Below are 15,189 nucleotides of genomic sequence, written 5' to 3' on the forward strand. Positions count from 1 at the left end.
TGGATATTGCAGGTCTGAGAAATGGCGTGTTACAGACGGACGCACGCACGGACGGACGGACTGAGTTCCTAGCCTTTCGGGGGACTAAAACGGAACTGAGCCGCAGCCTTTTGCCAGATCATGGAACTACCTCCACTAGCCATCAGAATAATGATTAGACTATAGTCATGTTTACTCCACCTCCCTTGCGATGACTTGCTCGCTTGTTCATAGGTTTAGTATCGATTACCCAGCCTCTTGCCGCTGAGGGCATAACCCCCCAGCAGGTTTGGCAAAGGAAGCATGATAAAAAAAACAATACGGGATGTTATGTAAAATCCTGAAAATACGGTACGTGCATAATAAAATGCGCCCTCTATCGTTTTGTGTGAAATGAATCAAGCACTGTGAACTTTACTAATTTCATACATGTACATGTGGAGTTTATCTAAAAGTATTTTAGAATTTATTTCAGCTTTCGCTTACAGTTTCTCATAATGTTGGAAGATCCAGGCAGAACTCTATCATGGCCTTTTCCAATGCATCCGTCTATCACATAATGTATCGCAGCCGGCGTAATCTTTCAATCTGCGCTTGCGCACCCTGGAAGGTTCATGCTCAGATCGCGTGAGGACACCACAAATGGAAAAAAGCAGCGCAAGGTCGCCAATGCCAATGGTCGTCGGGATCTCCAAGCAAAATGTCATTAATATTACGTCGCCAGTGTGTTAACTGTTGTTCGTTGACCAAAAAGAATATGTTACGGTCATATATACATACAGGTGAGGAGTTATAGCAAATGACATCGACTCGACTGGCTCGGACACCAAAATCAACCGGCATAGTCGCATTTCTCATGTTTCTAAATATTCTACACAGTCACTTGTGAGCTAATATTCTATTCCATTTCCAGGATGGTCGGGTGATATTCTAGTCTAGGATGATCATGATACAAAATAATGACGTTATTAGGTATATACGATATATAGATAATTAATCACAAGATACCGTTGCCGGTGATTGCTCTGTATATTCCGGAGTAATCACCTAGTGACTGTGATATTCTAGCATGATGTAGTACACTACTATAGTACTACCGGGAATGAATGTAAAACACGATGATCTTGTGCAATTTTATAAAAGCAAGTGACACAATATTGTATATACATATTCCAACCACGCCGATATTGTTTATCCTAGAATCAATGTACAAAATGAACCCGTGTGGCAGTGCCAGGAATTCTCAGTGGAGAAGCCACCATGTAACAGGACTTGACCTTTGTAAATTTACGTCGAGCCACACGTTTATACTGTACTGTATTGTGATGTGAAAAGTGATGTAATCCAGTGATTATATCATGCCAAAGTACAGACCAGTATTTATATAACGGCTTGAGGGTTGCGTGCCATTCAATCGTTTCCCGTGTTCACGAATTTTTAATTCTTATAAGTTATATGTTACAACTTGTACGTGTTTGAACTAAATTGAAGGCTGCAGTTTGAAGGGAAAAATATAATTTTACAATACATTACAATTATGGGTTCTCATTGTGATATTAAGTGATGACATAACTATCAACTTCAAGGTCAACATTGAGGATCCGATATGTCATTGTAGTATTTCACTGATTTGTTTAGTTGACAGAAGGCTGAATAAGTTATTCATTGTTACCCCATCTACCCTGCTTTAATTTAGCCATGACGACTTTCCGGTGCTCTCACTCTGTAATGTAATTTATGAAAGCATGTACCATTGTTGTGTATATTGTTGTCAACAGTAACTTAAAGTTCTCTCATACTGGAATATTTGGGTACAATGTAATTAATATTTGAACTAGGGTCATGAACAGGAAAGCCTTTCTAATCAAAGTTTGGAACATTGTGCTGTTAATTCATCTATCAATACCATCCCATATTTATAAGAAGTATAAACAAGATGGTTATTACCTTTCAGGGGTATTCACAATCTGAAATGTATTACAGTCACATGTACAAAGTTACTATTAGAAATTGGTTTGTTAAGTTTTTGCCAAGAAAATGTGATAAAAAACAGCACATGAACGAGCTCAGAAATATTTCGTTGCAGTCTATATAGACATACTGCATATTTAGGCCGTGGCCAGTTGTACTTGTCAATGTAAATTTTAAGTATTAACTCCGGGTGTGAATACATATCATTTGATTACACCTGCTGTGGATGTCACATATAGTAATTTATCGTACCATCGATACCACTGTAAAATGTTAACAGCAAATACAAGGCAGAGATCCATCAATTTGTTTTGTAGGGTGTAATACAACTTTAATACTGGCTGTGTACTATCTATATTTGAAAGTAATTCACTGATTGTAAGAATAGTGTCACATATTTATTAGTTTTACATTGCTTCTGTTTTACTGTGTTATTGTATTTATTATCTCTGAAGATCAGAGATTTTGCTGCAAGAACAAACTTGAATGAAACAAAACCATTGTCATGCATATGTGTATGATACTCACACAGGCCATATTAGCCTGTCCACTGTGCTGTCGAGATACATCGTTAGCTGGTCATACCACCTAGTATTCAAGTTTGTAAGTAAGTATCAACCAGTGTTTGTAATTTTAGCTCAATGAATTGTCAGTATCAGTGTAACTGTAATTATGATGCTACATTGTACATAATGAGTAAATATTGCAAAGGTAGGAAACTGACAATATATTTTATTATGCAGTTACATCAAGGTGATAATAGTAATAATAATGTACCCAATAACCTTTATGACATTGGTGTGATGTATTTCTAATCGATTTGAATGACCTTCTTTTCTATGTTCTAGGTAATTACCTGCATAAAGGATGTCAAAGACACACAAGTACACTTGGCAAGACATACAGGTAAGCTCAATATGCATATAATTGGGCATCAATTTCAGCAGATACATAAGCACTCAAAGACTGAAAGTTTGTGGGTATTTCATTAGTGCTAACACTTTATGTGGCAGCAATCAGTGAAACAAGACGTCCACAATGATGAGTCTTCACTATTTCAGTCTGAAGTATCCTACATATTCATTTCTACCCAGGTAACTACTTCCTGCTAAGAAATTTTATGAACAATATTTTGTGTAACTTTTTTCACAGCTTGACTTCATTTCTCAACACCTATATATATACTGGTCAGTTTCAGATACTAATTTACACAAGTTATATTTCTATGTTGACTACTTTTCAACCAATTTATGACAACAGATTTTTTATTCAGTAACTTTTTGTCACAACTGGGCATTCTATTAAATTACTCCCATTCATAATTTTATATTACGATTTTGATTTCAATTGATATCAGTGTATGATGCAACAGTTTCATTGCACTGTACATGATTTAAAATGAATACACATCCTATTCTATGAAACAATGTAGTAGTATTTAAAATATCTGTATCTGTAGAAAACTGTAAATATCTATTTAAAAAAAGGATTATCATATAAACAGATGCCTATTATACAAGAAAGGCAAGTGCTCTAAAAAGGTAGAAAATCTTATACAGTAGTGAAGAGTGAAAAACATGGTGTAAGAAAATTTCAAAAGAAGTAATTGAAGGAAAAATTCACATCCTGTAGTGAAGGGAGGGGGAGAATATGTAGGGAATATTGCAGTTCAAGAAAATACAGTTGTCATACAGTTCTGAAAATTGGGTCAGTATGACCTTGAAGGGGAATTGGGTTCAAAGGTAGACCAGTCTAACCTTACGTAATCTGAGTGTAATACCTTTCTGTATAAACATTTGATAATCTGTGGTTCTTAAGGTTATGTTAAACATTTAGTCATGATAAAATTGGTGGAAAGTTGAGTCAGAAAATCTAAATTGAGATGAAAAAATGACTTTTTACAGAATGCAACTTTTTCCTATGCATGTGAAAATGATAGAGAGGATATTTTTCACTTAGAAATGTTATTGCATGTGTGTTGTTTTCAAGGTATTACAGTGGTTGATCTTGCAACTCTGAAACTTTGAGTGTCTTCTCTGTATACAGGGGTTGATCTTGCAACTCTGCAAGTGTTAAGGTGGAACTTTGAGTCTGTTGAAGTTCAATTTGCTTCTCTGTATACAGGGGTTGAACTTGCTACTTGGTAGAGAAGGGAAAGAACTTTATTTTGTATGTCTCTAACTAGTTCAGGTGACAACTCTTACTAGTAGTTGACATTGTGTTCTTATTGTTGTTTCACAGATTAAATTCCACACTTTCTTGGCAAAGACGTTGGGACTTGAAGACACACATTCCTGCAATAAGTCTTATAACAGAGAAAAGTCACTGTAACTCACAATCATTACTATCTGTCAATCTACAGTACAAGAACCTTGCACACAACTATGCAAATAGTCATAGTTTTAGTATATCAAGAACTTTTCATACTTCATCACTCCATCTAAAGGATGGCCTTGCACCCGACTCCAAAGTTGAGAGTACTGTCAAAAATTTGAAAAAGAAAAAAGAAAAGCAAGAAGTTACTGTGAAATCAGAGGAAAAGGGTACAACAGTTGCTCTACCCAAGAAATCACTATGGCAACGATTTGTTGCTGAAGTAAAACACTATTACCATGGTTTCCGATTATTAGGATTGGATATCAAAGTGTCCTGTCGTCATCTATGGCATATCCTTCAGGGGGACTCCTTGACCAGACGAGAGAGGCGACAGGTAAGTTATCTAAGAAATAGATTCTTTAGAGTGAAATATAAGAATAACATGTGATGAAATTTCTCTTCATATTACAAAACTTTTAGAATATTTGTGATGGTTCTGCTGTGAAATGGGTGTTGATCATCTCATTCCATAATAACAATCCACACACAAACTACACTGCACATGTCTTGACACATCTCTGAAGATGGTGAGATCTCAGAGCTTAGTACCCGTACATAATGCATGTATGTTAGTATGGGTATGTCGTGAACTACTATAGCTTGACACTTACTGTCTATAATCACCCTACACAATGTTGCAATCTTTTTATGTACACAGATCTAGTTTTGTGATATTTTCAGTGAAGTTTATGTCTCTTAGATGTTGCTTATAAAAGGGGAATACCACTGCAAAAGATAGGCATTTAAATGTTTGGTTCAACATTGGAAAAAATTTTCATGATTTTACATCACTTCCTGTTACTTGCATTATGTGTGATTCTTGATGAACATTGAGTTGATAGTTTCCCTTGCACCATGTTCAGTGGAGGTCATTGCCACGGATAAGCATGTTCTCATGCATTTTCTGCACTTGTATTTCTCTTTACAGATATTTCTTTTCCAAACTCTGTATTTCTCATTAACAGTGGTCAACATGTATTATATAAACCAAACATACATTCTTTCTATGATGGTCATCACATGTCTTTTTTATTTATGTTTTTTTTTTCAGTTAATCCGTACTACATCAGATTTGTTCAGATTAGTGCCATTTTCTGTCTTCATTATAATCCCATTCATGGAGTTTTTACTGCCAGTAGCGTTGATGTTGTTTCCCAATATGCTCCCCAGTACTTTTCAAGATGCTACTAAAAGGGTTAGTATGTACATAGTATTGTAGTAGATTTAGAATACTAATAATGGTTATGGTGCTGCAGTACCAGGGTTAATATGTACATTGTATTGTAGTATATTTAGAATACTAATAATGGTTATGGTGCTGCAGTACCAGGGTTAACATGTACATTGTATTGTAGTATATTTAGAATACTAATGGTTATGGTGCTGCAGTACCAGGATTAATATGTACATTGTATTGTAGTATATTTAGAATACTAATGGTTATGGTGCTGCAGTACCAGGGTTAGTATGTACATTGTATTGTAGTAGATTTAGAATACTAATGGTTATGGTGCTGCAGTACCAGGGTTAGTATGTACATTGTATTGTAGTATATTTAGAATACTAATGGTTATGGTGCTGCAGTACCAGGGTTAGTATGTACATTGTATTGTAGTATATTTAGAATACTAATGGTTATGGTGCTGCAGTACCAGGGTTAGTATGTACATTGTATTGTAGTAGATTTAGAATACTAATGGTTATGGTGCTGCAGTACCAGCCATCGTACTTGTGAATTGAACTCTTGGTTGAATGCTGTGGTCAGTCTTTCAATATTTGGCAAGTGACACAATGCTCTTTTCTCAGTCATTCTCCAAAAAACTTGTTGACAAACCTAAAGTAGACTGGGCCCAGCTTTGCAATTGATAACTATTTCATACTAACTAAAGCCTGGGCCAATAATTTGATGAATTTCAATTCAAACATCTATCACTAAATGTCTAAGTCTCTTTTATTTGATGTGAGTTCAAAAATTAGTCATGATACACAACATGTGACAGACCCAGTGTTCTTGAACCTTGTCAAAACTTACTCCTCACAGAATTTGTCCTCACAGACACCAACAGAAATGTTGAATGGTTTAAAAAATAGCAACAAAGGAACTTCTCACCTGTTAATGTCTATTGCTTTGCTGATCATATACATTATATGTATAACTACATTGTGCTGAAAACAATATAATACCAAGATACACAAAAGAATAAAATCATTTTCATGATTGTACATGAATAAAATTTGTACACAGAAAGCTAATAAAAGTGTCAATTCTTTGCTTGAAATCATGAATTCAGATAGAGCCAACGTGTAAGAAATTCTTAGATCAGTTTTCATAAAAAGTTAATTTTACAATTTGATTTCTGATTTCTTTTTGCTTCTTACAATAGAAAGAGAAACTCAAAAAAGAGTTGAAAGTAAAATTAGAGATGGCCAAATTCTTACAAGATACGATAGAAGAATCCGCTGTCCAGAAGAAGAAGGATAAAACAGCAAAGAGTGCCCATGAGTTTGCATCATTTATTGACAAAGTAAGTGAAGTGACTCTCTAACAGAAAAAATATTGAATCGATTGAATTTGCACTAAAAATATAACTAAATACTGAATAAACAAGAATTGTGATGCTAGCAATGAATTGTAAAGGCCAGGGTTTCAATCCTAGGTTCTCACATTACTATCTTAGCAATGGAGCTGAAATGATTTACATGGGATCATTCTTTTGTTCTGGACCAACTTTTCCTACAGTTCTGGCAGACAACTGTTTGTGTCTCATATATTTTAATAATCCTTATCTGAAGAGAGTCATCACTTTCTGACACATTGTTCATATTTATCACAGATACGTGCATCCGGTGTACAAGCTACAAATGAAGACATTTTACGGTTTTCTAAACTTTTTGAGGATGAACTAACTTTAGACAATCTATCAAGAGCCCAGTTAGTTGCTCTATGCAAACTACTATTACTGCAACCTATTGGAACAAACAACTTCCTGAGATTCCAGCTACGTATGAAACTACGATCACTACATGCTGATGATAAGGTGAGTTTGTTGGTCGTACAATTTTCTTAAAGGGGAATAAACTCATACTCAAACCATGTCATGAAATACATGCTGTTTTACACTAGGATTACATCCCAATGTAATATTGAAAAGAATACATGCCACGCTAGGCAATTTTTGAATGAAACCTTCAGAGTTTTCCTTGGAATCCAAATATGGAACATTGAAAAATTGATGTGTTAAATCTTCTTCTCATAATAAATGTGTGAATTTAATCACTTTTTTGTGAAGATATTAGTACAAAACTCAATTTGTAATAGAAACCTAACCTGCAGAAAACATTTCTGTGACAAAGTTTAGCAAAGTATAGTTTATATGCATATAAAGAAGAGCTAATAAAATGTACAGTTGTGTTGTATACTGGTCTGTCTTCTGTCTCAGATTAATATTACTGATATTTCAATAATCTTAGCTTTGTCAGTTAAAGTTTGAAAATGGTTATGTAAATTGTAATTACATATAGGATGAGGGAATCTGCTATCATTAAGAGTCGTGTGTTAGTCCAACTAACTCATGAATTTAGTATGCTTTGTCATTTTAAGCTCAAGATGGGTGGGATGGAATAAAGTGTCTTATCTGGTTAGTCTGTATGTCTGTCCACCATAGGAATCATGTTAGAATTCTTTTCTTTGCCAGAAGGAATGACATGTCTTTCCACTTTGCACTGTTATGTTACATAATTGATAGTGTACATGATACTAGTTCAGTCTGACCTTCATACATTGACTATTTTCTATCATCTGTGTTGCTTAGTTGATACAACAGGAAGGAATTGATAACTTATCTGTACCAGAGTTACAGTCAGCATGCCAGGCACGTGGTATGAGAGCCCTGGGTGTACCCATCCAAAGGCTGAAATCACAACTAGAACAGGTAAAGGAATTCATTCACTTCAAAAAGACATACTATAGTGTATGTACATGGGTACCGATAGTACAATTTATACTGCTACTTTAAATAAATATGCCAAAGATGTTTGCGTGAGTTTTATTTCAATTTTATTCCTGTACTTGCAGGAAACAATAAATATTTGGTATCTACCATCTGCATTTCAATATATTTTACTCAGATTGATTAATTTCCTAGAAGGTTATTCTTCACTTGTACTTACTGTCTGTCAACATGTTTTTTGGTCAACTGAAAGATTAGTTGTCGTCAGCAACAGTCTTGTTAACCTCTAACATCAGTTTGTAAGGAATTGTGGAAGGAATGTACACAATGACAAATCTTGCAGTCAAATATTATGGCTCTTGTCTCATGTTAGTTAATAGCATGTTTTTTGTGTTTCTCTTCTAGTGGTTAGAACTACACTTGAATGAACAGATACCCTCATCTTTACTGTTGCTTTCAAGAACGCTGTACTTGCCAGAAACTCTATCAGCACAGGAGCAATTGAAAGAGACACTTACAACTCTACCAGAAAGTATGGTAAGTGTTTACATAGTCTGTGAGGCATGTCATGATGGGGTATCTCCCCCCCCCCCACACACACACACACACACTCATCTGCCTACTTTTTCACCCCTTTAAACTTTTGAATTTGTTGAAAACTAGACTCTTATTACTTGAATGAAGGTCAAGTATTTTTGTTTTCCTGTGAAAGTATATTACAGGTCATAAATGTAGGTTGGGTTTTGATCATTGATAGCTTTGGATATAAAGAAAAGACCTATGAAATGTCATGGATGTATGTTTTGAAATATTAGTAGATCAGGTCACCAAGTTATAGAAAGTATTTCATTTCTTTTTGTTACTATGTCTCTTTAGACCGAAGAAGCCAAAATCAAGATTGCTGAGGTAGAAGGAGAAAAGGTTGACCATGCAACTAAGGTCAAGGTCATAAAGATGGAAGAAGAAGCTATCGCTAGGGAAAGAGCTGAACGACAGAAACAGAAAGAAGAGGAGGACATGAAGAAGAAGAAAATGGTAAGTAACAGAGTGTTATGTGACATGGTTAGTTATTATTATTATAATATTCTATCAGTTTATTAAGTTATAACTATTACAAAATTTATCCTGCGTTTGCTTCCATCTGGACTAAAGTTAGCATCCACTTCAGAACCTGTCTGGCATTCATTCTATCTGGAGAAGAAATGTGTACCTGTGTCAGTTTTTGAAATACTGTTAAATCTATGATGGAATAGGTTTACAGCTTATCAGTATACAAAGGATCATATGATAATAAATGTATTGTATCACACTCATTTGTGCATGCCAAGTGTGTGGATACAGTACATCATTGTTATCAAAACTGATTTTTGAAGACTACAAGAATAACGCTAAAGACTTCTCTAACATTTTTCTCGAAGAAACACATACTAGATTAATTGTGAAACACAGAAAACACAATTAAAGACTTGTATTTATGCAAAAAAGACAAATTCTACCTGTGAACTCAACTCATAATTTTCCATCATTTTCTTTGATGTTCAGCAAGAAGAATTATTGACAGCAGCAAAGGAAGCAGCAATTGATGTTGATAATTTAGTAAGTGAATTTCAACATTTCTTTTTCACAACGTGTTCTTTAGGCTCAGCAACCTATCAAACAAAAGTAATTTTATTTTTCTCCGGCAGAGTGGAAGAAATGCTACAAAATATTTGTTGTGATGTGTGTGTGTTCAAGTATTGTATGCCACTGTGGACGCATAATACCACATTCAGAGAAAGAATTCTACACTTTAAGATGAAAGAATCAGAATACAGAACATTTAATTCCAACATCAAAATGAATGATTTTAATCATGTTCACGTAAAGACTCACTTCAGGTTAGGATTGAAATCTAGTTGTGAAAACTGGTTGTCAGGCAGAGTTATAGAAAAAAGTTGGTCCAGAACAAAAGTATGATACTATGTAATCCTATTAAAGATAACACTACTGTGGTGACGTGGGATTGAAATATGGCTTTTTAATCATACTTTTTTTACAGTATTTAAATCAAAATTGCTATTATTGGTACAAATTGCGGAAATGGTTCCCAAAGTCAATGTACTGGTAGTTCCTGAAAACCATAAATTTCAACAGAAAATATACAACAATCTGGTTGAAAGTCACTCGTGTTTAGTAAGAAGTATATATAGAGCAAAGGAAAGTACAAGCTGGCAAACGTACATCATAATAATTCATAGTTTTTTTTAGATTTTTTGATCGCTTTTGACATAGAGAGATTCCAAATTAGAGTAACAGAGAAAAGTTTACAAATTCTTGTCAAATGTAATCAATGTTCTGAACTGAGATGTTATTTGTTTTCAGGGAGAGGCTCCCATGGTATTCAAGTATGACATCTTTACCAAAGCTGCTGAAATAGAAGAGAAAGCTAAAGACATTGATTACACAGAAGATGTGACATGCACCAAAGAAGACATCCAAATTATCAGTGAAGCTGTTACCAGTTTGTCAGAGAAAAAAGAAACACTGGCCAAAGAAAAGGACGAACTTGATGAATTGAAGGAAGACATTGAAGAATATCAAGAAGTGAGTCACATGTTTAGACCAAAAGATTTCTTATTGTGTATACTCCTGTCACTCATAACAAACATCTGAATACTATCTATAGGTTATTGTTTAGTTTGGGTTTAACAGAAGTGCCAACTATGATGATTCTTGTAGTCTTAGATAGAAATAATGATGGGGATTGTACCACAAGGCTACGTACTCTTATGCAGATATTTCTATTTTTTTGTTAGCCACAAGTTTGATTCCACACTTTTCTTCACCTCCTTGTTTCTATGGGTTTCATTTATGTACAGTGACATTCATAATATGTGTATACTAGAATGACCATTGTATGTCTCACCTCATATTCAAATATACCCTTATTTAGTTATTAAAATGACATAATTTTGACAGTACTAAAAAATGTTGATATGCCAGTCTTGGATACCAAACCACTTTGAGTTTATGTATCACCTCTAACTTGTCATGTCAACTGCAACATACTCCTTGAAAACCCAGGATTAAAATCTAGGTGTGATATTGTGTGAAAGGCCCACTTAGGAGGAGGATTATAATCTAGGTCTGAAATTGTGTAAAAGGCCCACTTAGGAGGAGGATTATAATCTAGGTGTGATATACTATTGTTTGGAAGAACTATAGAAAAAGTTTGGCCACAATAAATGTATGATTCCATGTAATCCAAATACAATGAACCGGGATTGAAACATAGCCCTTTATGGTACCTGGGACATAGTATCTCAGTTATTATATAGACTGTAATAAAACAACAGGATTTACTTTTCCATCTTTTTTTTACTCAGGATATTGAAGATCTAAAGGAAGTTGCCATGGAAACAGAGATAATCGAATCTAAGGCTAGCAAGAGACTTGGCAAACGGGTCAACAAAATGATATTCAGAATCAACAATATTGTCTCTGAATTGGAAGAAGAAAAGAAAATAATGCAGAAAGAAATGAAAGTAGACAAAGAGAAACTGGAAAAGGCAGAAGGAACTATCAAAGAAGAAGTGCAGGAAAGAGTTGATGAAAAACAGTATGTGTCTACTTCCTAGTTTGCCTGAAATTTTTGTTGTGCTACATTGTGGTCAACATATTGTGTACCTTTATAGTAAAAAACAGTCATACAATGTTTCTGTTCTGGATACTTTATCAAAGAAACCTCTTGGTTATGATCAAGAAAATAATCAGGGTTCACCATACATATTTGTGAAATAGAAGTCAGCATTATATTATAATGAACTATTTAGAATCCAATATGGACGCAGAATGTACCATTTGCATATTAATTGAATTTATATGATTTTCTTACTTTATGTGATAAATTCATATTTTTTAACAGGGAAGGTATCATCAGAGTCGATGAATTGGTTGAAGCAATGAAGAAATTGGAAAGTGTTCCTGATGATGCTAAAATTCGACGAATTGCTGATGTCTTAGATGAAGATCATGATGGTATAATCAGATTAGAAGATGTCGTCAAGGTAACATATGATCAGTGTTTTCAGTTGCCAAGGCTACAACCTGGAGTGGACTTATTGACTGAGTTCTCACTGTTTTGTAGTAAATCTGCTGTGTACCCGCCATTATGTAATGTCATTAAAACTTTGCACAAGGGTGAAATGAAACATGGTGTGCATGAACTTTATTTTGATTTGTCATTAGATAAGATATGGCCAATGATTTATATTGTCCTTTGCAAAGCATATTCTATCAGAAAACCAGTTATGTAGTTACATCAGAATAATTTCTCAGACAAGTAGATATAACTATCTATTTAGTAGTAATGTAGTCCTTAGAAAGGAGTCCTTCAAGGTGAACTTACTGTAGGTGTATACACTGGAAGTGATATTTGCATAGTGTGCTGTAATTATCAGTTTATTGTCAATGTCGTCAGTATTTGTCTTTTTCTCAGATACCCTATCATGTGAGGGTTATCTAACATTAGTCTTTAGTTTGTTGTGTTTCTCTTAAGGCAATATTAAATATTGTTTTATTGGACTGTTTTCTACACAGGCTATTGAAGTGATTGCCAAGGAAGAGATTGAACTAAGCACCAAACAGATTGGTGAAATCATGGACCTCATCAGTAAAGAAGAGAACATTGAAAGCCTGGAAAAAGATATAGAGAAGAGAGAACAAGAAATTGAAAACAGACTCTAAATTAAAACCGAAATGACTTTAGTTTAATCAGATTATAACTGGCAATAACCAGTAAAACAGCACCACAATGAGTTCTGGATTGAATGTGTATTTATACATTGTGTGTGCATATCAGATAATATACTGAACTGCACTATTTTAAATTGGTGAAATTTATAGAGATACTTTGAAAATACTCTACCATGTAGAAACTCATTGCAATGAACTCAACACTTGCATCAAAGTTGCCAACCATTTAACAGGAGTGTCACCAGAAACCGGATGCTTATTTAGTAAAACTTATTGGCCAGATAAATTGCTCCCCACACAGAGACTTTATTTGGTAATTAACAAGATATTTAGTCTGTTTTTAAACTAATTTTATCATTGAATCTGGCAGCTCTCCTGTCAATGTTTATATAAACTTTCTTCAAATCACTTTTAGAGGGGTGGCTGCTTCATGGTGCATGGGTTTTGATTAAAAAAAATTAAATGCCCAATTGTTATCCATTTATCCTGTTAAATGATTATCCATTTTATCCTGAAAATGAAAAATGTCATCAAAGCTTACCAAAATATGTTGGCCAAGGAGATAATATAGATATGTGTACAACCCCTACAGGAAATGGTTTCTTTCAGACCGAAGAGTTAAATTTGTAACTTAACTAACGGTGATTCCAGCAAAACTACGAAGTGCCTTGCTGATTACCAACTGAATTCTCTGTATGCCTAGCTATATATTTAGGTATATTGCTAACTGTTGAGTCTGAGTTCATCTAGTCTTGCTGCTAGACCCCTCGGGCTATTGTGCTCACTGTGAAGGCGACCAAAGGTTGCTAGTGAGGGCTATAGCGTTCACCCTAGAGCTCGATTGCACCTTTCAGAAGAAAGCCTGAGGTCTAGCAGCTACCCTAGGGTTCCTCATACCATTAATATAATTTATAAAATATTAGAAATCATATTGATGAATTTGTGACAATTTTTTCACTGAAATTTTCAGATGGATTGTGATGATATGCTCAATCCCAGCAATTTTATTGGAGTGTGTTGGCGATGTTTTGTACATATATGTTTACTACAGACCAGTTTTGTATTTCATGATAACAAATCTGATGGCCGGGGGTGGTGGGTCCTTGCACGTAAATTTATAGTACATTATATACAGGTACATGAAGAACTAGCGATATATCTGAAAGTGTCAGACATTTTGGTCAGCTAGGTTGTTATTACTCTGGTAATTGAGCCTTCCGTTTACTAAGATAGACACAAACTTAAACTGTTGAGGCAACATGTTAATACAACAGTGATAAAGTATTGAATGGATGTTGGTTTAATTATAGTCCCAGTAGGGAGGCGTCCACAGAGAACTTGCAGTGTACTGTTTCAGTGCTTCCAATGTTTACACTATGTTGATCACAGGGTAATTAGCATCGCACAACAGAGGAATTGCTATCACCCTCTTGTGTAATCTATCACATTAAAGAACAATACATTGAGTTTGTGCCCTATCTTAGTAAACCGAAGGCCATTGTACAGTATGTTAGAGTGTTTTCCTGCAAATTATAAAAAATGGAAATAAGAGAAAGAAAATTTACAAAAAGAAAGTGACATTTTAGCATTAAGTAAACGTTTTTTTCAGATGTGTTTAGTCTTTAGTGTGTGTGTGTGTGTGGTGGGGGTGGGGGTGGGGGTTGACCCAAATAATACATTTTACTGTGATGTACTGTCTTTACAGTCAATCTGACTGGTATTCCCACTCACACAATAATACTGCAGCTGATCTTAAAATGATATATCAGCTCATTTAATATGTGAATAAGAATACTTAAGTGTATGAAAATATAACTATCAATATGCTGCAAATAACTAGATTTGATAACAATAATGGCTTCCATGTTCAACTCCAAGCCAGTCATCATTCTGGACAAATGATACAAATTTGATTTGAATTGTATATTAAATGTTGGTTGTATGAAGGGAAAGTATGGTGTACATATGTTTTGTAAATAGATAATTTAGACGTTGTGTTGGTTCATGTATTGTGTTCTCTGAATATGTTGTGATATTATATAAAGAGAAGTGACAAGTTTTGGTGTATAACAATGTCTGTCTGTATCAGTGACTGTGTGACAGAAATGCATCCTTGAATATCATTCAAAGTTGGCACAATGATAGTACATGTACATACAAATGTAATGCAATGCAATGA

At 34.6% G+C, this 15,189-nt stretch overlaps 1 protein-coding gene across 1 annotated transcript; it reads left to right on the forward strand.

The window, feature by feature from the left end:
• The first annotated feature begins 630 nt into the window (after nucleotides 1-630).
• LOC144446505 (mitochondrial proton/calcium exchanger protein-like) lies at nucleotides 631-14,636 on the forward strand. The gene is made up of 14 exons (XM_078136278.1): nucleotides 631-761; nucleotides 2,799-2,856; nucleotides 4,192-4,660; nucleotides 5,378-5,521; nucleotides 6,711-6,851; nucleotides 7,161-7,364; nucleotides 8,139-8,258; nucleotides 8,682-8,813; nucleotides 9,153-9,311; nucleotides 9,819-9,872; nucleotides 10,638-10,859; nucleotides 11,642-11,874; nucleotides 12,181-12,322; nucleotides 12,855-14,636. The coding sequence occupies exons 1-14, from the start codon at nucleotides 680-682 to the stop codon at nucleotides 12,999-13,001; spliced, it is 2,307 nt and encodes a 768-aa protein (XP_077992404.1). The 5' UTR covers nucleotides 631-679; the 3' UTR covers nucleotides 13,002-14,636.
• The last annotated feature ends 553 nt before the right edge of the window (nucleotides 14,637-15,189 follow it).

This window comes from Glandiceps talaboti, chromosome 15 (genome assembly GCF_964340395.1).
Source record: "Glandiceps talaboti chromosome 15, keGlaTala1.1, whole genome shotgun sequence".
Lineage (NCBI taxonomy): Eukaryota > Metazoa > Hemichordata > Enteropneusta > Spengelidae > Glandiceps > Glandiceps talaboti.